The sequence below is a fragment of the Pelophylax lessonae genome, assembly GCF_965119305.1.
Source record: "Pelophylax lessonae genome assembly, chromosome: 3".
In the NCBI taxonomy this organism is placed as follows: Eukaryota; Metazoa; Chordata; class Amphibia; order Anura; family Ranidae; genus Pelophylax; species Pelophylax lessonae.
In genome coordinates, this window is record NC_138770.1 from 107,154,835 (window position 1) to 107,180,642 (window position 25,808).

The following is a 25,808-nucleotide window of genomic DNA, read 5'->3' on the forward strand; positions in this document are numbered from 1 at the left end:
GTGAACACAATCTTTGTGGGGTACAGTGAACAGAATCTTTGTGGGGTGCAGTGAACACAATCTTTGGGGGGTACAGTGAACACAATCTTTTTGGGGTGCAGTGAACACAATCTTTGTGGGGTGCAGTGAACACAATCTTTTTGGGGTGGAGTGAACAAAATCATTTTTGGGGTGCAGTGAACAACATCCTTTTTGGGGTGCAGTGATCAAAATCCTTTTTGGGGTGCAGTGAACACAATCTTTTTGGGGTGCAGTGAACAAAATCCTTTGTGGGGTGCAGTGAACAGAATCTTTGTGGGGTGCAGTGAACACAATCTTTGGGGGGGTACAGTGAACACAATCTTTTTGGGGTGCAGTGAACACAATCTTTGTGGGGTACAGTGAACAGAATCTTTGTGGGGTGCAGTGAACACAATCTTTGGGGGGTACAGTGAACACAATCTTTTTGGGGTGCAGTGAACACAATCTTTGGGGGGTACAGTGAACACAATCTTTTTGGGGTGCAGTGAACACAATCTTTGTGGGGTGCAGTGAACACAATCTTTGGGGGGGTACAGTGAACACAATCTTTTTGGGGTGCAGTGAACAACATCCTTTTAGGGTGCAGTGAACACAATCTTTGTGGGGTGCAGTGAACAACATCCTTTTAGGGTGCAGTGAACACAATCTTTGTGGGGTACAGTGAACAGAATCTTTGTGGGGTGCAGTGAACACAATCTTTGGGGGGTACAGTGAACACAATCTTTGTGAGGTGCAGTGAACACAATCTTTGTGGGGTGCAGTGAACACAATCATTGTGGGGTGCAGTGAACTCAATCTTTGTGGGGTACAGTGAACACAATCTCATACTTCTGAAGATTTGAGGGTGCTGCCTGTTCCATACTCCCCCTACTCCTCATCTAGCCTTTTAGGGGTACAAACAATAGTAATTGGGGCCTAGTGTGGTTGTGTACGTGTGATATACATACACTTTTTTTGGATCATATTTTCTATTCCGCTATTTAATCAAAAACCTTTGGGGATCAGTTAAATTGGGGGATAGTCTGTGTTGGTACGTGTGAGAGAGATCCACCTTTCCAAGTTGTTGGGGTTCATCTCATACTTCTGAAGGTTTGAGGGTGCTGCCTGTTCCATACTCCCCCTACTCCTAGCCTTTTAGGGGTACAAACAATAGTAATTGGGGCCTAGTGTGGTTGTGTACGTGTGATATACATACACTTTTTTTGGATCATATTTTCTATTCCGCTATTTAATCAAAAACCTTTGGGGATCAGTTAAATTGGGGGATAGTCTGTGTTGGTACGTGTGAGAGAGATCCACCTTTCCAAGTTGTTGGGGTTCATCTCATACTTCTGAAGGTTTGAGGGTGCTGCCTGTTCCATACCCCCCCTACTCCTCATCTAGCCTTTTAGGGGTACAAACAATAGTAATTGGGGCCTAGTGTGGTTGTGTACGTGTGATATACATACACTTTTTTTGGATCATATTTTCTATTCCGCTATTTAATCAAAAACCTTTGGGGATCAGTTAAATTGGGGGATAGTCTGTGTTGGTACGTGTGAGAGAGATCCACCTTTCCAAGTTGTTGGGGTTCATCTCATACTTCTGAAGGTTTGAGGGTGCTGCCTGTTCCATACTCCCCCTACTCCTAGCCTTTTAGGGGTACAAACAATAGTAATTGGGGCCTAGTGTGGTTGTGTACGTGTGATATACATACACTTTTTTTGGATCATATTTTCTATTCCGCTATTTAATCAAAAACCTTTGGGGATCAGTTAAATTGGGGGATAGTCTGTGTTGGTACGTGTGAGAGAGATCCACCTTTCCAAGTTGTTGGGGTTCATCTCATACTTCTGAAGGTTTGAGGGTGCTGCCTGTTCCATACTCCCCCTACTCCTCATCTAGCCTTTTAGGGTTACAAACAATAGTAATTGGGGCCCAGTGTGGTTGTGTACGTGTGATATACATACACTTTTTTTGGATCATATTTTCTATTCCGCTATTTAATCAAAAACCTTTGGGGATCAGTTAAATTGGGGGATAGTCTGTGTTGGTACGTGTGAGAGAGATCCACCTTTCCAAGTTGTTGGGGTTCATCTCATACTTCTGAAGGTTTGAGGGTGCTGCCTGTTCCATACCCCCCCTACTCCTCATCTAGCCTTTTAGGGGTACAAACAATAGTAATTGGGGCCTAGTGTGGTTGTGTACGTGTGATATACATACACTTTTTTTGGATCATATTTTCTATTCCGCTATTTAATCAAAAACCTTTGGGGATCAGTTAAATTGGGGGATAGTCTGTGTTGGTACGTGTGAGAGAGATCCACCTTTCCAAGTTGTTGGGGTTCATCTCATACTTCTGAAGGTTTGAGGGTGCTGCCTGTTCCATACCCCCCCTACTCCTCATCTAGCCTTTTAGGGGTACAAACAATAGTAATTGGGGCCTAGTGTGGTTGTGTACGTGTGATATACATACACTTTTTTTGGATCATATTTTCTATTCCGCTATTTAATCAAAAACCTTTGGGGATCAGTTAAATTGGGGGATAGTCTGTGTTGGTACGTGTGAGAGAGATCCACCTTTCCAAGTTGTTGGGGTTCATCTCATACTTCTGAAGGTTTGAGGGTGCTGCCTGTTCCATACTCCCCCTACTCCTCATCTAGCCTTTTAGGGGTACAAACAATAGTAATTGGGGCCCAGTGTGGTTGTGTACGTGTGATATACATACACTTTTTTTGGATCATATTTTCTATTCCGCTATTTAATCAAAAACCTTTGGGGATCAGTTAAATTGGGGGATAGTCTGTGTTGGTACGTGTGAGAGAGATCCACCTTTCCAAGTTGTTGGGGTTCATCTCATACTTCTGAAGGTTTGAGGGTGCTGCCTGTTCCATACCCCCCCTACTCCTCATCTAGCCTTTTAGGGGTACAAACAATAGTAATTGGGGCCTAGTGTGGTTGTGTACGTGTGATATACATACACTTTTTTTGGATCATATTTTCTATTCCGCTATTTAATCAAAAACCTTTGGGGATCAGTTAAATTGGGGGATAGTCTGTGTTGGTACGTGTGAGAGAGATCCACCTTTCCAAGTTTTTGGGGTTCATCTCATACTTCTGAAGATTTGAGGGTGCTGCCTGTTCCATACCCCCCCTACTCCTCATCTAGCCTTTTAGGGGTACAAACAATAGTAATTGGGGCCTAGTGTGGTTGTGTACGTGTGATATACATACACTTTTTTTGGATCATATTTTCTATTCCGCTATTTAATCAAAAACCTTTGGGGATCAGTTAAATTGGGGGATAGTCTGTGTTGGTACGTGTGAGAGAGATCCACCTTTCCAAGTTGTTGGGGTTCATCTCATACTTCTGAAGGTTTGAGGGTGCTGCCTGTTCCATACTCCCCCTACTCCTAGCCTTTTAGGGGTACAAACAATAGTAATTGGGGCCTAGTGTGGTTGTGTACGTGTGATATACATACACTTTTTTTGGATCATATTTTCTATTCCGCTATTTAATCAAAAACCTTTGGGGATCAGTTAAATTGGGGGATAGTCTGTGTTGGTACGTGTGAGAGAGATCCACCTTTCCAAGTTGTTGGGGTTCATCTCATACTTCTGAAGGTTTGAGGGTGCTGCCTGTTCCATACTCCCCCTACTCCTCATCTAGCCTTTTAGGGGTACAAACAATAGTAATTGGGGCCCAGTGTGGTTGTGTACGTGTGATATACATACACTTTTTTTGGATCATATTTTCTATTCCGCTATTTAATCAAAAACCTTTGGGGATCAGTTAAATTGGGGGATAGTCTGTGTTGGTACGTGTGAGAGAGATCCACCTTTCCAAGTTGTTGGGGTTCATCTCATACTTCTGAAGGTTTGAGGGTGCTGCCTGTTCCATACCCCCCCTACTCCTCATCTAGCCTTTTAGGGGTACAAACAATAGTAATTGGGGCCTAGTGTGGTTGTGTACGTGTGATATACATACACTTTTTTTGGATTATATTTTCTATTCCGCTATTTAATCAAAAACCTTTGGGGATCAGTTAAATTGGGGGATAGTCTGTGTTGGTACGTGTGAGAGAGATCCACCTTTCCAAGTTTTTGGGGTTCATCTCATACTTCTGAAGGTTTGAGGGTGCTGCCTGTTCCATACTCCCCCTACTCCTAGCCTTTTAGGGGTACAAACAATAGTAATTGGGGCCTAGTGTGGTTGTGTACGTGTGATATACATACACTTTTTTTGGATCATATTTTCTATTCCGCTATTTAATCAAAAACCTTTGGGGATCAGTTAAATTGGGGGATAGTCTGTGTTGGTACGTGTGAGAGAGATCCACCTTTCCAAGTTGTTGGGGTTCATCTCATACTTCTGAAGGTTTGAGGGTGCTGCCTGTTCCATACCCCCCCTACTCCTCATCTAGCCTTTTAGGGGTACAAACAATAGTAATTGGGGCCTAGTGTGGTTGTGTACGTGTGATATACATACACTTTTTTTGGATCATATTTTCTATTCCGCTATTTAATCAAAAACCTTTGGGGATCAGTTAAATTGGGGGATAGTCTGTGTTGGTACGTGTGAGAGAGATCCACCTTTCCAAGTTGTTGGGGTTCATCTCATACTTCTGAAGGTTTGAGGGTGCTGCCTGTTCCATACCCCCCCTACTCCTCATCTAGCCTTTTAGGGGTACAAACAATAGTAATTGGGGCCTAGTGTGGTTGTGTACGTGTGATATACATACACTTTTTTTGGATCATATTTTCTATTCCGCTATTTAATCAAAAACCTTTGGGGATCAGTTAAATTGGGGGATAGTCTGTGTTGGTACGTGTGAGAGAGATCCACCTTTCCAAGTTGTTGGGGTTCATCTCATACTTCTGAAGGTTTGAGGGTGCTGCCTGTTCCATACTCCCCCTACTCCTAGCCTTTTAGGGGTACAAACAATAGTAATTGGGGCCTAGTGTGGTTGTGTACGTGTGATATACATACACTTTTTTTGGATCATATTTTCTATTCCGCTATTTAATCAAAAACCTTTGGGGATCAGTTAAATTGGGGGATAGTCTGTGTTGGTACGTGTGAGAGAGATCCACCTTTCCAAGTTGTTGGGGTTCATCTCATACTTCTGAAGGTTTGAGGGTGCTGCCTGTTCCATACCCCCCCTCTTCTCCTCATCTAGCCTTTTAGGGGTACAAACAATAGTAATTGGGGCCTAGTGTGGTTGTGTACGTGTGATATACATACACTTTTTTTGGATCATATTTTCTATTCCGCTATTTAATCAAAAACCTTTGGGGATCAGTTAAATTGGGGGATAGTCTGTGTTGGTACGTGTGAGAGAGATCCACCTTTCCAAGTTGTTGGGGTTCATCTCATACTTCTGAAGGTTTGAGGGTGCTGCCTGTTCCATACTCCCCCTACTCCTCATCTAGCCTTTTAGGGGTACAAACAATAGTAATTGGGGCCCAGTGTGGTTGTGTACGTGTGATATACATACACTTTTTTTGGATCATATTTTCTATTCCGCTATTTAATTTAACTGGGCCTCCATGCGAGACCTGTGTGCCTTGTTGCGCTGTTTTGAGTACTCCACCAACATGGCCAGTGGCAATGACGCCGTTCTCAGCTTAACTATCCCACTTCTATGCCTCCTTGAAAAAACAATTCGGGCGATGATGGAAGAGGATGTGGCACAGGATGAGGAGGAGGAGGAGGATGAAGAGGTAACATTTCCAAGGCTTTCAGGGCAGTCATTCGCAAGGGGCTCCGAGGGTGGGTTCCTGCACACGCAAACGCCAGGGACGCAATTGTCCAGCAGGGGCACAGTTCTGGAGGATGAGGAGGATGAGGAGGAGGAGGAGCTGGAGGAGGAGATGGAACCATGTTCACAGCAGGGTGGCACCCAGGCCAGCTCATGGCCATCACTGGTGCGTGGCTGGGGGGATACAGAGGACACGGACGATACACCTCCCACAGAGGACAGCCTTTCGTTGCCTCTGGGCAGCCTGGCACACATGAGCGATTACATGCTGCAGTGTCTCCACAACGACCGCCGAGTTGCCCACATTCTAACTTGTGCTGATTACTGGGTGGCCACGCTGCTGGATCCCCGTTACAAGGACAACGTACCGTCCTTAATTCACTCACTGGAGCGCGATCGCAAGATGCGCGAGTACAAGCGCACGCTGGTAGACGCCATGCTGCTGGCATTCCCATCTGACAGCGGGGCCACAGTGGAAGCACAAGGCAGAGGAGGAGGAGGAGGAGGTCGCCAACGCAACCAGGGCACCGCCAGCACCTCAGAAGGCAGGGTTAGCATGGCCGAAATGTGGAAAAGCTTTGTCAGCACGCCACAACAAACAGCAGCACCAGCAGCTCAGATGGAACGTCTTAGCAGGAGGCAGCATTTTACCAACATGGTGGAGCAGTATGTGTGCACACGCCTACATGTAGTGAATGACGGGTCTGCCCCCTTCAACTTCTGGGTCTCCAAATTGGGCACATGGCCTGAGCTTGCCCTTTACGCCTTGGAGGTGCTGGCGTGCCCTGCAGCCAGTGTATTATCTGAACGGGTATTTAGCACGGCTGGGGGCGTTATAACAGACAAGCGCAGCCGCCTGTCCAGAGACAATGTGGACAAGCTCACGTTCATTAAAATGAACCAGGCATGGATCCCACGGGACTTTTCCGTACCTTATGCAGAATAGCAATGGATACCGACCTTACCCACCCATTGTTCCATTTTTGCTCTTTCTCACTCTTTTGGGGTGTACCCTCATTTAAAATTTTTGAAAAGAAGCAGTGTTGGCTACCTCGTCCTCCTCCTCAGGGCCAGATTAATGTAGGGGCTATTGGAGCTGCAGCTCCAGGCCCCTACCTTTTATATAGGCCCCGGGTTGGCCATATTCACTGTTACCGCTCTTCTGTCACTTGTAAACACAGAAGTCTGGCTTCTATGCTCGCTTCCCCAGGCAGCACCCTCAGAACCTCCCCACACAGCGTGAAGGCCGGACAAGGAGGGACAGTTGGCGATGCATGGATGTGTTTATGGGCTTCAGAGACAGCATCCCATGTTGAATTAGGCATGCATGGCTGCACCCTTCCTCCTCTGGGTGCATGGCAAGGCACGGCCCTTAAGGCCCTTCAAAATCCTCAGCACCAAGCCCATGATGCTGTTAATCCGGCCCTGGTCCTCCTCCACCGCCGCTTCCACCTACACCGCCCATAGGTGTGCGCAGCCTATTGCATTAAGGTGTGCACCCCAAAGTTGAAATACACATGCATGTGTTTGCCAGCAGGGAGAGTAATGTATCGGGGCCATGTACCTGTAGGCAAGGAGAAATAGAGCAGAGCAGGTCCCAGGGAGATCTTTCCCATCTCCTCACTGGCAATGCTATGTGCCCTAGGTGATTAGGGTGTGCCCAGGCACACCCAGCACACCCTGTGCGCACGCCTATGTCACCGCTAGGCTTGTGACGGTATCAGATTTTCATGCTGCGATTAATTGATTAAGGTTTTGCCACGGTATACGGTATTATCACGGTATTCTATTATTAAATTTAAATTATTAAATTTCCACCTCACTTCAATTTCATTGCTGAATTTAGGGGCTTTGGTTCACTTATGCACATTATTATATAGTCAGTCAGTACAGACTCTGTGAACCAGGCCTAAAATAGGTCATCAAGCAGTGTCTGGCCTAACTGGTGATAACTGGTTCTGGCGCTCGGCTCCGATCCGATGGCCTGGTCATTAAGAGGGCAAATCCTTGTGGTCAAGAAGTGGTTAAACCTGAAGGAGGTGTTGTTTATAAATTACTTTACTATTGCTTTAGGCCTGGTTCACATGTATGCGGGTTGGTGGTTCACATTTGCACAGGCATAGCAGCCCATTGATTTGAATGGGCTGCTATGCCCTCATTTTCCGCAGAAAAAAGGTGCATGCAGCATTTTTTTAAAATTCAGTGGCCTTGAAATCCATCCTGCTTTTGCACCATGCGACTAACCTGCAGTTCCTGCTCTGGCAAGCTTTCTGCATTTTTTGTATACGTGGGCACGGCATTTAAAAATAAACAGTTTGCGTGTGCAGCAACGGCAGGTAAGTCGCATGGTGCAAAAGAAGGATGGATTTCATGGCCACTGCATTTTTTTAAATTCTGCATGCACCTTTTTTCAGCTGAAAACGCAGGCATAGCAGCTCAAGCCCATTCACATCAATGGGCTGCTATGCCTGTGCAAATGTGGGCCCCCAACCCGCATACATGTGAACCAGGCCTAAAGCAATAGTAAAGTCATTAATTGGTTAAACCTGCAGGAGGACCGGTGTTTTTATCTATTAATGACTTTACTATTGCTTTAGGCCTGGTTCACATGTATGCGGGTTGGGGGCCCACATTTGCACAGGCATAGCAGCCCATTGATGTGAATGGGCTTGAGCTGCTATGCCTGCGTTTTCAGCTGAAAAAAGGTGCATGCAGAATTTAAAAAAATGCAGTGGCCATGAAATCCATCCTTCTTTTGCACCATGCGACTTACCTGCCGTTGCTGCACACGCAAACTGTTTATTTTTAAATGCCGTGCCCACGTATACAAAAAATGCAGAAAGCTTGCCAGAGCAGGAACTGCAGGTTAGTCGCATGGTGCAAAAGCAGGATGGATTTCAAGGCCACTGAATTTAAAAAAAATGCTGCATGCACCTTTTTTCTGCGGAAAATGAGGGCATAGCAGCCCGTTCAAATCAATGGGCTGCTATGCCTGTGCAAATGTGGGCCGCCAACCCGCATACATGTGAACCGCCAACCCGCATACATGTGAACCAGGCCTAAAGCAATAGTAAAGTCATTAATAGATAAAAACACCGGTCCTCCTGCAGGTTTAACCACTTCTGGATCGCAAGGATTTGCCCCTTTAAAGACCAGGCCATCGGATCAGAGCGCCAGGACCAGTCATCACCAGGTAGGCCAGACACTGCTTGATGGCTATATAATAATGTAATGTGGGCTGCTAGGCGTGTGTGTGTGTATATATATATTTATTAGAGCTGCACGATTCTGGCCAAAATGAGAATCACGATTTTTTAGCTTGGAATAAAGATCACGATTCTCTCACGATTCTCTGTGTAACAAAAAAAAAAAAAATTGGGATAACTTTACTGTTACGTTTTTTTTGTTTTTTTTTATTCATTAAAGTCTAATCATTGCGTTTGAAAGACTGCTGCGCAAATACAGTGTGACATAAAATATTACAACAATCGCCATTTTATTCTGTAGGGTCTCTGCTAAAAAAATATATAAAATGTTTGGGGGTTCTAAGTACTTTTCTAGCAAAAAAAAAACTGATTTTAACTTGCAAGCAGCAAGTGTCAGAAAAAGATCCAGTCTTTAAGAGGTTAAACTTCCTTTCTCCCTGGCAGAGGGAAGGAAAAGATACAAATGTAATCATTTTTGTTTATAGTTAGGAGACTTAATGCTGAAAGGTGTTAGCTGAGTGAGTGAATGAGTCATCCAGCTCACTGAAATGTATCAATTCACAAGTCAGGCAGACTTGACAGAGAAACTCGGTATTTTAAAAATGCCACAATAACAATACCGTGGCTATGCAATACCGCGATATATCGAATTACCGAAAACCGGCATATGTCTAGTCACCGCCACATCCACCACCACCTCAACCTCCCTCCTACTCCATATGGGCCTCGTCCTTCAGAGATGAAGAAGAACATTGTTTTATTTTTCTGTTTTTTTTTGTTGTTTTAAGTTATTTCCCTATCCACATTTGTTTGCAGAGCACTTGCCATGCTCTTAATTACGTTTTGCTGCCATTTGCAGCACTCTAGCCCTTTCCTTTGGTGTTTTAGAGCCATTTTAGTGCCTTAAAGTTCGGGTCCCCATTGACTTCAATGGGGTTCGGTGTCCGGGAAAAGTTCGGTAAAAGTCCGGGACACGGACCCGGACTTTTTTTTAAAGTTCGGCCGAACCCGTCGAACACGGACATCTAGGTGTCCGCTCAACCCTACTCGGGACTGCTCAGGGATTTAGAAAAAAAGGCGACTGGATGAAGTGGTGAAGTGGGGGTAGGTCGTTGGGAGAGTATTGCTCCTACTGCCAGGTTTGACGCATCTACCTCCAGAATGTATTGGAGGGATGGGTCTGGATGGCGTAATATGGGAGCGGAAGTAAACCTTGTCTTTAACAAGTGGAAAGCCTTATTTGCTTCTTCTGACCATTTAAATGGTATTTTTATGCTAGTGAGCTGTGTGAGGGGTCTCACAATAGCAGAAAAGTTTTTTATGAACTTCCTGTAGAAATTTGAAAATCCCAGGAATCGCTGTAGCGCCTTGCGTGTAGTTGGTGTAGGCCAATCCTGAATGCAGGATATTTTACTCATGTCCATCTCGATTCCTGTTTTGGATATGATGTAGCCTAGAAAGAGTACCTCATCTTTATGGAACAAGCATTTCTTCAGCTTCACATAAAGATTATGTGCAAGCAATCTCGATAATACAAGTCTTACATGTCTTATGTGTTCAGACAGGGTCCGTGAATATATAAGTATATCGTCCAGATATACCACAACACAGAAATCTAGTAAGTCTTTAAAAATATTGTTTATAAATCGTTGGAAAACTGCAGGGGCATTGCATAGGCCGAATGGCATCACAAGATATTCGAACAATCCGTATCTAGTTCTGAACGCAGTCTTCCACTCGTGTCCATCACAGATTCGAATGAGATTGTATGCTCCTTTCAGGTCTAATTTTGAAAAATAGGTAGCTCCACGCACCTGCTCAATGAGCTCAGGGATAAGCGGTAGAGGATAGCGATCTTTTATTGTGATAGCATTCAATTTCCTGTAGTCGATGATAGGTCTGAGACTTGAATCTTTATTGCGAACAAAAAAGAGTCCTGCTGCTGTGGAAGAAGTGGAAGGTCTAATAAAACCTTTTTCCAAGTTCTCATCCAAATAGGTTTTGAGATGGGTAAGTTCATCCTGTGAAAGAGGATAAACATGACCGAACGGCAATTTGCTATTTGGGAGTAGATCAATGCTACAATCATAGTCTCGATGAGGAGGTAATGCTTGAGCATTTTTCTCAAGAAAAACCTCAGAAAGATCCTGATAACATAGTGGTGCAATCGCATCTGTCACCACAGACAGAATCTTCCCGGAAAACGGGAGGTTACACGTTTCCTCGCAATAACAAGAAGGGAAGGTCAAGGACCGTTTCTTCCAATCTATGGTTGGTTGGTGTGTGTGCAACCAGGGAAGTCCCAACACAATGGGAAAGTGGGGTGATGGTATTAAATCGAAGGTAGAAGTCTCCCTATGAGACTCGTTAATAGTGACTAGAAGTGCTTGTGTCTGATCGGTGATCGGACCAGAGGATAACGGAACACCGGTAATAAGACTTACTGAGACAGGTTTGAGTTTAGAAATAATAGGAATTTTATTTAAAGCAGCAAAACATATATCCATATAATTTCCACAAGATCCTGTGTCAATCATGGCCTTAGTAGTAATCCTGTTCTGGTCCCACTGTAATGTCAAAAAAACAGAAATGTAGGGGTTAGTGAATGAAGTTGTCAATCCTCCTAGAGAGACATGTGAACACTCACCCTTCTTTTTGTTGACTAGGGGACAGACATTTATCTTGTGATCCGGGGATGCACAGTACAAGCAGAGATTTTCATTTCGTCTTTTGGCTTTTTCCATAGTTGATAGCGGTGGGCGTATGGTTCCTACCTCCATAGGAACGGCCAGACTCCGAGAGGAAACGGATAATGGCATTCCCATCTTTTCAGCCTTTCTTTCTCGTAGTCTTCTATCTATGGTAATACTGAGTTGTATTAATGCATCCAGGGTTTTTGGCAGATCCGCTCGGGCGAGCTCGTCCTTAACGGCTTCTGATAGGCCAAGCCTAAATTGGGTTTTCAGAGATGCATCATTCCATTCTGAATCAAGGGTCCATCTCTTGAACTCTGCGACAAAGTCTTCCACAGGCCTCCTTCCTTGTTTCAAGGATCTTAACTGAAGATCAGCAGTACTCTGCCTATTGGGGTCATCATATAGGCTAGTGAGCTCTGCCAGGAACAAGGCATAGGAGTTGAGAAGCTGGTCGTTTTTCTCAAAAAGAGAATCTGCCCAGGCTCGAGGATCGCTTGATAGGTAAGAAATAATAGTACAAACCTTAATGTGATCAGTAAGGTAGGTATGAGGTTTTAGCAAAAAAAGTAACTCACATGCGTTTTTAAATTCGCGAAATTTTTTGCGATCACCTGTAAATACCAAAGGGGGATTTATCTTGGGTTCAGGGGACTGAGCAGAGGTAAGTTGTGTCAGTCTAATTACCTGCTGCGACAGAGCCTGATTGTCTTCTTTTAATTCAGCAAGTGCGTGTATTAACGCAGATACTTGCTGTTTTAATTGTGTCACCTGAGTGGTTATTTCTGGAACTATTTCTGCTGAATCCATTTTTAGGTTCGTTCAATCTGTAACGCTCCTGTTTTTATATGGTGTGGATTTTCAGCTGCAGAAATAGTTCCACGTCAGCAGTCATGTAAGAGATATGCCGAGATACCATTCCCAACCTCAATGACTCATCATGTGTGGAAGGTCTTATTTCAGCCAGTAAATACACACAATTAGCAAGCTGGTTCTTAGAGTGACTTTATGCATGTGGTAACACAATGATTAAGATTGAGGGATAGGTTGAGTGGAGGTGGTAGGTGATAGACACTTGAAGGTGAGACAGTAGCAGATGGATGCAGGAAGGTTTAGCAATGTTGTATGATAGCAGATGATAGAATAGCAGGTGGACATACAAAAGAGATCAACCCAGTGCAGAAAAGTAGCAGTAGTCTCAAGAGCTAGCAATCTAGTTTATGCAGATGTGATAAACAGTCTCTACTATGCAGAGCTAGATAGTGTAAGCTTAGTATAAGTTTATAGAGAATTCCCCTGCGGGGTACTTAGCACTATTAGCGATACAGCCGAAGGGTGGTTCAGGAGAGGCGGATGATCCAGTAGCGGGATACAGGGATCAGCGCAGCGAGGTTCCGTCAGCGAAGTAAGCTTGCAAGCATGGAAGCTTCAAGCAAGGTTAGCATCCAGATAAGGGTGTTTGAACGAACACATGTGAGTGAGAACCGACGCCTTAAATAGCCATCTAGTCCGGCGCTGAGTGATGACAGCTCCAGTCTTAAAGGTGTATGCGCACCTTTCCAAAAGTAAATGGTAGGGCGCATACACTTGTGGAAAGTGTAATTTAGGGTACCAAAGGTACCGGAACATTACAAGTGTTTTTGTTGGGGGATTTTTGCTGACACTTAATACTCATGCATCTTGGGGTGGGGGGCGCAGTTTGGCATGTTCGCTCTGGGCTCTAGATGACCTTGCCCCGTCACTGCACGCATGGCATACTTTAGAGCCAGGCTGTGCCCCCCCCTCACTCCTCACAGAATTGGGCTAACAGCCTGCTGCTGCCTGAGTCTCCTGTGAGACCAGGAAGTGAAGGGAGAAGACCTGCATCCAGGGACAGCACTGGATCACTGACAGGCTCAGATAAGTGTTTGGGGGGAAGTGGGGGGAACAGTTAGTGGGGAGTTTCATACCTTAATGCAGGCAATGCATTATGGTAAATAAAAACAAAAAAGACTTTTATCTACACATTGCTTTAGTACCCCATTCCAACTTCCCCCTTTAATAAATTATCTGGTGACCTGGGAACCCTTTTTCTCACCTGTTCGTAATGCAGGAGATCTATTCCCAGACATACCCACTATAGACGCTTAGTTGTCTTTTACATGCAGAATGTTTGATGTATTCTAGAATCAATACTATGATGTTACTCACAATCACCATGCCGGTGATACAGCATACAGAAAGATAGAAAATAATGGAAGCCTCTCACAATAAACAAGTGAAAAAAACCTAGAAACCAGGAGGTCAGTGATAAAGGTCATTCAAATATGAGTCCAAGGTATTTCAGAAATGGGAAGGGGGAGTAAGACTCCATCAGTTTGTCCCCTGAAGATTTTATTTTTAGTGCAGATGGGACATGCAGCCTACATACTGGGCACCAGTATTTGCAAGAAATAAATATAAACTCTTGCACAGTCCCTGGTGCTGGCCAGCTTAGAGAAGTGACTGTCCAGGATGTGATATACACATTTGGAACAGGTGAATCTGGAACAGGTACAATGGTGCTGAAAGCAGAATCTGGAATGCATAAGTTTTAAAGTCACGATCAGGTTCCAGGTCCTCCACCTCCAAGGATAGGAACGGTGAATCAGCTTTGATATTTTTAGCTCCAGGACAGTAAGACACATTGAAACCACACAGAGCCCAGTCAACATGTTGAGAATTGAGCCTTTTAGCAGTCTGAAGATATTGAAGATTCTTTTTGATCCCGAAATGATAATAGGCTAAATCACTCCCTCTAGAAGATGCCACCACTCTTTGAGTATGATCATGGATCCCTTATGAAATCATTTCTCTAAACAAAGAAGGTTTGAAGAATCTACAGCATTAGTGTTGATCAGAAGCATTTTGTTGCATAAGAACTTCACCAATTCTTACAGAAGTGGTATACACACCCAAAAAGAATAGCGGAGAGGTGTTCGGGTGAAACAGAAAGAGGGCAGATAGGAAAAACTCCTTCAAGAATCTTACATATCTGCTCCAGGGGGACAAATTCCACATCTCTTTGTCCTTCCTGGTTAGAGTGTTGATGGGAGCTGCTACAGTTAAGCCTAGTACTGACAGCTCAGATCAGAGTCACTGTACTAACAATCTGATGTTAATACAGCAATCTCTCTTGCTGAGCTTTGGTGTTCTGACAGGGGGGCGCCCCTGCCAGAACACTCCAGTCAGTGCTCTCAGCCACTGGCTGAGAGCCATGATCGAGAACTGGTCGTCAGACCTTTTTCAGTCATGACCCTTCGACAGAAGCGGGCTGAAAAGGCATTGCAGAGACCAAAGGGTGTAACTAAATATTTGTCATATGAAGTCCTAAAGGCAGTCCTCCATTCATCCCCTTTTTTGGGGATAAAGTGCCCTGAAAATCGAATTTAGTAAAAATGGATGCTAAGTGCAGGCGAGAGGTCTCTGAGATCCATGAAAGGGGATATTTGTTCTTTAATCCCCTTTCACACTTGTGCGACTTGTCCTGTGACTTGGGACTGCAAGTCAAAGTTGTACCACATGATTTTCAATGAGTACTGTTCATATCTGTGCGACTTCAAAGTAGTCCCTGCACTGCTTTGGTCTGACGTTTATGTGACTTGAGTTTCATAGACCTCAAGATTACACAGGCATTGTTTCAAGTGCAAAGTAATGGCAAAATCGCATCAAAAATCACGGCAAGGTCGCACAGTTGTGAAATTACTGTATCTTGTTTAAACCCTTGAAATTAGTTGAGGGTGAAGAGAACCATCTTTTTCCTATCACAATAAACGAAATTACTGACACAGACAGGGTGGAATTGGGAGAACTTGCTAATACACTGATGAAATGATGAAAACAGGATGTCCCCCCCAATATCGTATGCTCCAAAATTCCAACTGACCTTGGTACTAAAAACGTTGGCAGAACTGGGGTCGAACAGAGCAGGAGATGGCACATATAGTATTTAGATGATTGTTGGGGCAGATACGAGGCTCAGGGCAGGGGCAGGGGCAGGGGCGAAGGCCTGTGAAAGCAGCAATAAAAGAGGTGTGGGGACCAACAGCCGAGTGAGCTGCAGGAGGATTTCAGAGATCTGATCCAATTTCGTCTTCGTTTTATAAACCTAAAAAACAGGCCCTGTTGAAACGCCTAAGTGGAGTTCATGTTCTGAGCAAACTATCATTTAGGTGGTGGACCTTCTGTGTCACCAAGAATATGTGGGCCCTTAAAAGGGTAGAGACACAAGGTCAAAGGAGCCGCTGGGTGTTTACTGGAGCACTTTAATAGGGGATGATGGACTTTGCTGCAAACATTTACTAGGTTGCTGTCCCCAGTTACACTCGGAGTAACAACAGCTGACAGCAAGCAGAAGAAAGCATAATACAAAATCAAAAGACAAGATCACTGTCAAGCAGCTAAAAGGTCAGGGCAGGAGGATAAAATGGATAATCAGGAAGCAGGCAGGCATCAGAATGGGAACAGAGATCAGGGGGACAGCAGTCTGGGAATATATAGTCAAAGAGGTCATTGATCAGACAACCTGTTTTTTCCCCCTCCATGTTTGTAACACTAGGTTTTGGAGTTGTTCACAAGTTTGTACAAAAATCCCTTTCATATTTTATATTCTAGTAATGAATGAAGGATAAAATGTAATACTTACTTTGGGTATAAAAAAATCTTTAAAAGTCACATCCTGTGTAGTGGCATGTGGAACATTTGTGGGCACGATATTGGCAAACCTTTGGATTTCATGAATAACGGCATCGGTATACGGCATTTGTTTTCGATGTTTCAGACTAGGCTCTCCGGAACCAATGACTTTTTCAATTTCCTTCTGAACATTTTCTGTTATTAAAAGAAAAACATACTTCAGGGTTTTTCTTTTTTTCTTTATAATCTATTAACATTCCCAAGCTTCTTATTAGTTAAAAGATAACAAAGCCATTTCAATAGTATTTTTGTGGACACAGTTATCCCCTATGAACAGATTCCCCTGTATCCTGCAGTTAGATTAAATTACAACCTGTCCAAATATGGAAGCCGTCTCTCCTGATTTGTGTTTAAAAGTGTTAGCCCTAGAGTTGTTGGCCACGGCAGCTATATTAAAGTGGTTATAAGGGCTCAAGATTTCTTTTTATACCTTAATGCATTTTATGCATCAAGGTAAAAAAAACCTTCTGGGTGCAGCTCCCCCACCCCCCCTTTACCCAAGCCCCTTCTTGATCCAGTGATGTGCATGAGAGCAGCAGCTTTCCCAGGTCTCTCCCTCCTCACTGGCTCACACAGCAGGAGGAGCCATTGGTTCCTGCTGCTGTCAATAACAGCCTGTGAGCCACTGAGATGACAGCGGGGGTGGGACTTGGTGGGGGGAGGAGGCAGGACCGCCAGCAGGGGACCCAAAAAAAAAAAAGAAGATTGGGCTACTATATGCAAAATCATTGCACAGAACACCTAGGTACAGCATGTTTGTTATTTTTTTTTTCAATTTTGTCCTTTACAATCACTTTAAAGAGGAGCTCCAGTCGATTTTGTTTTTTTTTACAAGACAGCAGCTACAAAAATTGTAGCTGCTGACTTTTAAAAAAACACTCATCTGTCCCAGGATCCAGCGATGTGGCCACCCAAAGACTAGATTCTTTCCATCTACTCTCGATGGCATTACAACTAAAGGCACCCGGCTGTGACAGCTTGCGACTTTTGCGCTTTGCCTCCCAAATGGTCGGAAAATTTTCTGGGACCTGTAAGAGCAGAACTTCCACTTGGATCGCTGAAAAAAAAAAAATGCCAAATGTGGCATAGGAGGAGGAAGGAGTGCTTAAAGTGGAACTTCCCCTTTTCGGTGGAGCCTACGTTTAATAACAAATATATTATTGTGCACACCAATGATAGAAAAAAGCTGGAAGCATAAAGCACTACAAATGTTAAATCAAAAATGCTGGGCTATAGTAAATACTAAAATACAAAATACAAAAATGTGTTTGATCAAATTAAATAAACATACGACTGTACCAAGAAAAAATGTTCAGTGTATAAGCTCAAAGAAGAATAACCCAGTGATACTGTACACATTCACGTGAACACACAAATACAAAATTACATAATGAAAGTTATCATAATTTGTCCATAAACCCTGAAATCTGTGATCTTCCACCCTTAGAACACTTAGAATAATCCCAGTGAAACCTCCACCAAACTCTTATGGGTATTCCCTCACTTTAGTTTTTATCACTTTGTGCTTGGAGCTTTTTATCACTGATGTGGGTAAGGTTATATTTGTTACAATAATTTAGAGGATCACTTGTTGAATGATTTATTTTAGTCTAGTAGCACAATATGGACCTAATTAATTTCATAGAACACAGATAAGGCGTTTGAGTAATTATGTCTGCTCTGTATAAAAATACAAGTGTATATTAAATTCACAAACTACATTGCTGGAAACAAATAATAAATAGGCAGTATCAGTGCTAACCTAATCCACTTTTCAAACGTGCATATCAAAATTTCAAAAAAAATTCACTGATATTTGGGTGGGGGGGGGGGGGGGGGTTGCTACAGGGGAAGCTGTAAACTGAAAGTTTTTTTTACCTTTATGCATAAAATACATTAGGGTAAAAAACCTTTAGGCTTTACAACTACTTTAAATATTGTATTTATTATTATTTTTTGTTTGTAACAGAGAAGGGTATATTAAGTTATGAATACAAGTGTGTTGATCCCTCATGCTCAATGTCCCTGATGATGTCATTGCTGACGCAACATATTGAGCGGAGCAAAGGTATAGTTCAGTAACTGTGAGACATTGAGTTTTGGCTTGTCTGCTGGAGATCACAGTGTAGTGGAGCTTATGTATTAGCTGGAGCAGTGCTGCCTTTTTGTGGTCACTCTGTATATGAGGGCTTGTTTCAACCATTTACAAAAACTGAATGAGTGTATCCATTTTAACAATAAAAAAAACTTTTTTTATTATCTTCAACAGAGAACATTATGTCTCCTTTTGTATCCTTGATTTGAGCTGGGTTCCAGAAATACAACCAGCATTTTTCCACTGGAGAAGAGACTGTCGTGTCTCATCTCATCGTGTTAGAATATCATCAAAAAGTAAACTTATTTCAGTAGTTCAATTTTTTTAATTTTGATGATTATGGTTTACAGCTAGCGAAAACCCAAAATTCAGTATCTCAGAAAATTAGAATATTACATAAGACCAAAAAAAAAAAAAAAAGGATTTTTAATACAGAAATGTTGGCTTACTAAAAGGTATGTCCATGTACAGTATAGTATACACTCAATACTTGGCCAGGGCCCTTTTTCATGAATTATTGCATCATGCGTGGCATGGAGGTGATCAGCCTGTGGCACTGCTGAGGTGTTATAGAAGCCCAGGTTGCTTTGATCGTGGCTTTCAGCTCATCTGCATTGTTGCGTCTGGTGTCTGTCATCTTCCTCTTGACAATATCCCACAGATTATCTACTTCACACTGGACCTCATGCAACTTGGATTCTGTGCCTCTCCAGACTCTGGGAACTTGATTTCCAAATTAAATGCAAAATTTTCCATAGTCCGTGATGATTTTAAAGTCAGTCATCGCAGCCCTCTACCAGGAAATTCTAGAGCACTCCTTGCTTCCCTCTGCTGACCAGCTTTATATAGATGTTGATTTAATTTTCCAGCAGGACTTGGCACCTGCCCACACTGCCAAAAGTGCCAATACCTGGTTTAATGATCATGGTATCACTGTGCTTGATTGGCCAGCAAACTCGCCTTACCTAAACCCCATAGAGAATCTGTAGGGTATTGTCAAGAGGAAGATGAGAGACACCAGACCCAACATGCAGATGAGTTGAAAACCGCTATCAAAGAAACCTGGGCTTCCATAATGCCTCAGCAGTGCCACAGACTGGTCGCCTCCATGCCACGCTGCAATAATGCAGTAATTCATGCAAAAGGAGCCCAACCAAGTATTGAGTGCATACTATACTGTGCATGGACATACTTTTTAGTAAGCCAACATTTCCGTATTAAAAAAAAATATATATTTTTTTTTTTTATTGGTCTTATGTAATATTCTAATTTTCTGAGATATTGAATTTTTGGGTGTTCACTAGCTGTAGGCCATAATCATTAAAATAAAAGAAAGAAATTATTAAAATAATATCTCTCTGTGTGGACTTTTTGAATTCAATTACTGAAATAAATTAACTTTTTGATGATATTAGAAGTTTATGAGATGCGCCTGTATGTGATAAACCTTCTTTTTTAAAGTGATATTAAAGTCTTGTTGTTCTTTTTTTTTTTTTAATAACAAACATGTTATACTTACCTGCTCTGTGCAGTGGTTTGCACAGAGCATCCCAGATCCTCCTCTTTTTGGGTCCCCCGCTGCCGCTCCTGGCCCTTCCCTCCTGCTGAGTGCCCCCAGAGCAAGCAGCTTGCTCTGGGGGCACCAAAGCAGGCCCCCTCCCGAATGGTGGCTCTGTATGTACTCATGGCCACCATTGCTGCCTCAGCCAATGAGGAGCGAGAGTCCCCAGAAAGTCGAGTCGTCCACATCACTGAATCAAGATGGGGCTCAGATAAGTATAAGGAGGTCTGGGGGTAAAAACCCTTGAGCCTTTATAACTACTTTAACGGTAATATCAATAAGGTGAGGGAGTGCCTATAAGAGTTTGGTGGGGGTTTCACTGGGGTTAGTCATAAGAGTGTTCTGATAGTAGAAGATGACAGATTTATTTCTGGACAATTTATAATTTTCGATATGTCATTTTGTATTTGTGTGCTCACATGATTACGTATCACCTAATCACATGATTACCTATACACTGGTATGTTTAATTCATTTAATAATACCTGTTTTAGCATTTTGTATTTCCATATTCACAATAGCGCAGAATTGTTTTTTCTTTATTTAATGGCAGTAATGTTACTTAAAGTATTAATAAAGTCTTGTTTTTTTCGTTTAAAAAGTAAAAAACATGTTGTACTTACCTGCTCTGCAAAGTGGTTTTGCACAGAGCAGCCCAGATCCACCTCTTCTCAGGTCCCTCGCTGGTGCTCCTGGCCCCTTCCTCCTGCTGAGTGACCCCACAGCAAGCAGCTTGCTATGGGGGCACCCAAGCAAAGCCACTGCTCTGTGTGTCCATTCAGACACGGAGCCACAGCTCCACCCCTCCCCCTCTCTACTTATTGTTTTATTGAGCGAATAGTGCCTGCAGCTGTGTTTCAGCCAATCAGGAGGGAGAGTCCCAGACAGCCGAGGCTCTTGTGCAACATCGCTGGATCAAGATGGGGCTCAGGTAAGTATTAGGGGGGCTGCTGCACACAGAAGTTTTTTTTATCTTAATGTATAGAATGCATTAGGTTAAAAAAACCTTCTGCCTTTAGAACCACTTTAATCATGATCAGGTGGCATGGCACAAGGACAAATTACATTTATACAGTCATATTGTCTAGGTTATTAGGGAGTTGTCATGTAAATGGGAAGATTGGGGTAAATGATGAAAGAAAACAGTACATCAAATAAATCACTTACCTTGTATTTCTGGGTATTTCATCATCAGAAGTAGGCCCCATCGGAGAGTGGTTGAAGTCGTCTCCATTCCAGCAACAAGCAAGTCTATCACCAAAACTGTTAGATTTGTATCATTGAAATATAACTCTGGATTTGGCTTTTCCTGAAATTCATACAATTGAGAGAAAATGCTTTAGCTCTTTTCTAGGGTAGGATTACCATCAGTAGGGCCTGTAGACTCGTAATCTTTGGGGCGCAAATAACTCCCCCCTCTCCCACAGTTGAACTGTTCCTGGTTATCCCCATCTTTTGCATGGTTTACTGCTGCCTCTACCAGTTGAGCCTGTCCCCCTTACAACTTTAATGAAAATAAGCAATCAGGTGCAAGTAGGTTCTGTATAAAATGACAAATACCTCCTTTTGTTTGACCAGGAAGACATCAATGAAGTTCCTCTGATCATTGACATCCAGCTGCTTTCTCCGCTTGGTGAAGGTTTCTCTGACAAAAGTGTGCATTTCCTCTACATTTGGTTTGACTTCTCTGTGACTCCCGGGAAGCCATCGGACCAGAGATGGAAATGCATTGTACAACTAAAAGAAGAAACATAAAGGTAGTTTTATGATAATGTTAAGTAGCCGTATTCTATGAAAGGAAGAAAACAAAAATTATAGGTTTAAGAAGTAATGTATTTTTTAATCTAAGCAGTGTACAGTAAGTACCCGACTTTGATTTGGTATCAGCCAGTACAAGGCACCAATCAGTTCACATGTGGACAAGATGTATAATGATAGTGTAGCACTTGGCCAAGAAAGTTAGGCTAAACTTAGTTTTTGGCTTCACTGTACTCAATGGAGTGATGAGCTGTGTTTTGGTCTGGTCAGGCTTTCCTAAGGTCAGTAGCTGATTGCTTCTGTCTGCCTCTGGAAGAATCTTCCAAAACATAGAAGAGGAGAATCAACTCCTGATTTATAAATGTTTATTGGATCAATTCCTGGGGAGGAGGTGGGTTCCCAGAAGGTGGCTGCGGAGGTGATAAATGTTTGATAGGTCTGGCAGGGTGTTTTTTCTTCTCAAGGAGGGTTCCTATTCTCCTGGGGCTGTTAACCCCTGGGAGGCAGCTAATAGGAGACAAGAGTTGCAGTTTGGGTCTAAGCATGTGATGGGCTGAAAGCATGAAGTATATTGTGCAAGGATTTTTGCTGAAGGGCACTATTCTGAATGGGCTGAAGGCATGAAGACGATTGCTAAAGGATTTTTGCTTAAGGCCACTGTTCTAAAATCCTGGGCTGGAGAAGGATCTTTTATCTCTCTCACTGAAGAGTGTTGTGTGGACTCCCCTTATTGATTGCGGATATCATTTTTGAGTACCCTGGGCCCCCTACCGCTCTCTTGTCCAAGTTATTCACAAAAAAAATCACAAAAAGACATTCCCTAGACTGAGCCTGAGTTGTCACTGTGCAATGCAGCCTCTGTACTATTTTGAAAGAACCTGTGTATTGCCAGCAGGCCCCTACAGGAGTGAATGCTACAATAGGAAGAGAAAGCAGTGATAGAGAGATGAGCTTCTCTTTTCACTGTCCAATCACAAGCTAGTTAATGCTCAGGACAACCTGGCCTCAGAATATGTGGTTTGAATGATGCTGGTCATCAGGCTAAGCGCAGCTAGCAGTAGAAACAATTACTGCTGGGGAAATTTCTGATTTAAAACTGAACATTTCAGCAAAAACTGGTTTTGTTATTTTATCTTTTAATGGGCAACTCATTTGTATCTTGTTATTTGTGGCTTTAATTCTGCTTTAGAAGATGTAGTGTATCAATGAGCAGGGTAGGGGCAATGTGAAGATCAGAAAGTGGTGACAATTTTGCAGTGGTAGGAAAACTGCAGCCAGGAGAGCTTTCCTATCCTTCTAGATTAATTGTTCCAGTTGAATGCAATCGTGCAATGGTTCTATAGATATATGAATGTTGTTGGATCTAACTAAACAACTTCACTTTTCATGTTTTGAATGTTGGGTGTTATTCTCATTATCTGTTCTTATTCTGTATGTATGGTCATTGCACCATGGCATTTTTCCTGATCTTCCTGGTCAGTAAATGGCCCAGTTCCCTTTTGGCCAGCGAGGCTAATTTTGGCAACTAAAATTAAGACAGGGATTTGGTTGATAATTGCCTAAAACTATGCTGGAGTTTTGGGGATCCCCTGGTACTTTGAAAATAAACACCTGGAGCTGTGTGCTTTATATACCTTGCACGACGTTACAAGGAAAGTAAACCAATGGTATTATGTTAAAATGTTGCAGTAAATATAACTTTACCAAAACCATTGGGGAACCAACAATTCTAATATTATCATTGATTATTGTCAAAAGCCTCAGAAGTTTTGGATCGTCATATTCAAAGCGATGACCAAGCAATATGGACACAATGATATTGGCAACAGCAGCATTCATGATCATGGTGTTTTCAAATGGCTTTCCTGAAATACAAGTAGGTATATTAGTAAGAAGGCAGAGTTTAATATACAAAATTCTAAGCAACAAGGGTTAAAAAAAATAATGTAAAAGGGTTATAAAGAAAGAAAAAGTCTACCCTGTGTTTGTTGAAGTATGAAGAATGTCTCTGGAGGGTTTTGCAAACATACTGTTGTCTGTCACAGATTGGTGTATGTCTCTGGATGGACACTGCTGAGTTCAGCAGACTTCTGGCATCCAACCAGAGGTTTGCAGAAGGGCTAAATGTGAGGATCTGCTAATGGCTCAGTTGTTTCAGAGGGCCGAGGAGGGCTTTGTGGGCAGTCAATTTTTTTACTGGGACCATTCCTATTTTCAATGTAGCACTTTTCTAGATGGGTGCTAGGATTGGATAGGAGCCTTATGCTCAAGTTAATGAGGACATGGCCTATTTTTGGTAGGGCGGGGGGGGTGTAGCACACTCCTAGGTAGATGCTAGGATTAGTTAGATTTAGTTCTTGTTCACTGTGTTCAGTGGAGCTGGGTGTGTTGTAACTAGCTGCTTTTCAGAGAGCTTTGAGAATTCTCTGAAACATAGGTGTGGAGCTATGCAGATGGCAGTATGATTTTTTTTTTTTACAGCTCTGCCCAATCTCAGGGAGTAAAGCCCTAAAGGGTGCTGGGTGTCTATATATATTCTCTGAGAGACTGAGCTTCTGGGCCATTCCCTGCAGAGGAGGAGTCCAGCCTGGGACAGAGGCAACCAACTGTCCCTGGACATTCTGTGAGTACAGACTGCTGTGAGAAACCTATAGAGACTTCCCTCTTGTGCTAGAAAGTCAGCTGTGTGTTTTTCTAAAAGCAAAATCAGCTGGTGTTCTGAGGAGCTTAGTTTATCCAATTACTTGTGAAGGGACTAAGCTGTTATTGCCCCAAATAAAGAAGCCTTCATTTAACTGCACTTCGTTCTACTACACTGCCAAGTCCACAGTTTGCTATATGCAAGGTCTTCTGCTTCAGCTGTTTAATAAGGAGATTACGGTCCTCAACTTGTACATAGTTTCTATTTTTGGAGTATTCAACTCAATTACTTCAACCCTATTCAAGTTCTCCAAAAATAAAAACAATGAAAACACACCTAGACTAGCTATTGATGAAAAGTGTGGCTGATATTGGCTGCAGGACAATTCAATGGAGAAGAATCTGGGCAAATTTACAGCAGTTCCTATATGAAATGCTACATCAACAAAATTTACATCCTAGTAAGATGCCATATGGGTATCATGAGTATATAAGCACCCCCGCCCCAGAGATATTTATGTTACATTCAACAAGGAACAATCACAAAATAAATTATTTAATGTAGATATGCTCTAGTCTGCTCTGCTTCCCTGCTGATAAGGATGAGCTTGATTGTCCTGCATCTTCTTGGTTAATAGGAGGTGTCAAAATAAATCAATGTAGGTTTGCATTGCCATGGGGAACATGTACCAACGCAAAAGATTTTTTTCTATATTCCATTCAGCCAAAAGCAGTGATTTTTTTAAAATGTTTAAAGTAAAATATTAAAATTCCAAATTTCTTTAAATACCATGTCTGGGTGCCACTGGCCATATTTTGGATAGTGATAACTGCTAACCCCACCCCTTTGCTTACATGGCAGGGACTCCCAGTGATGTCAGCAGTTACTAGAGATGCAGCAGGTGTTAAAAAGAATGTGAAGATTGGTGATGGCGCTACCTATAAAATAAAAGCAACCATATATAGTGCCCCTAGTGACGTGAAAGGGGGTATAATGGTAGAGTGACCCACAAATAGTGCGATATCATAAATGAGAAAATTAAAATAAATTGTAAATAAAAAGTGGGAACAAAGATATATTCAAATCAACCAATAAATACAAGAAATAAAGTGAACTGATAACGTGACAGAATACCCACCATCACAAGTATGTGAATAGTTTTCAAATAAACTATAAATGTGCCACATACATGTGTGTAAACATTGGTGAAAAAAAGTGGATGGGTGAAATTCCACGAGTGGCCACTAGGTGGCGTTTGAAAGTTCGTACAACCTGTATGCTGGTATATGGGGAGATTCCTCTTCGTAATTGGCAAGCAGTCAAAAGGTCAGCGGCGGATGCCCTGAATGCTCACATGAAAAGAAGAATGCCCCATGGT

At 42.7% G+C, this 25,808-nt stretch overlaps 1 protein-coding gene across 1 annotated transcript in view; it reads right to left on the reverse strand.

Moving 5' to 3' along the window:
• Positions 1–25,808, reverse strand: part of LOC309549047 (cytochrome P450 2K1-like) — a 50,928-nt gene that overhangs the window by 6,741 nt on the left and 18,379 nt on the right. Inside the window, exons 5-8 of the mRNA XM_082249009.1 lie at positions 23,494–23,654; positions 21,592–21,768; positions 21,199–21,340; positions 16,326–16,510 (exon numbers count right to left, since the gene is read on the reverse strand). Of these exons, the coding sequence (XP_082105135.1) occupies positions 16,326–16,510; positions 21,199–21,340; positions 21,592–21,768; positions 23,494–23,654 (665 nt within the window). The remainder of the gene's footprint in view (positions 1–16,325; positions 16,511–21,198; positions 21,341–21,591; positions 21,769–23,493; positions 23,655–25,808) is intronic.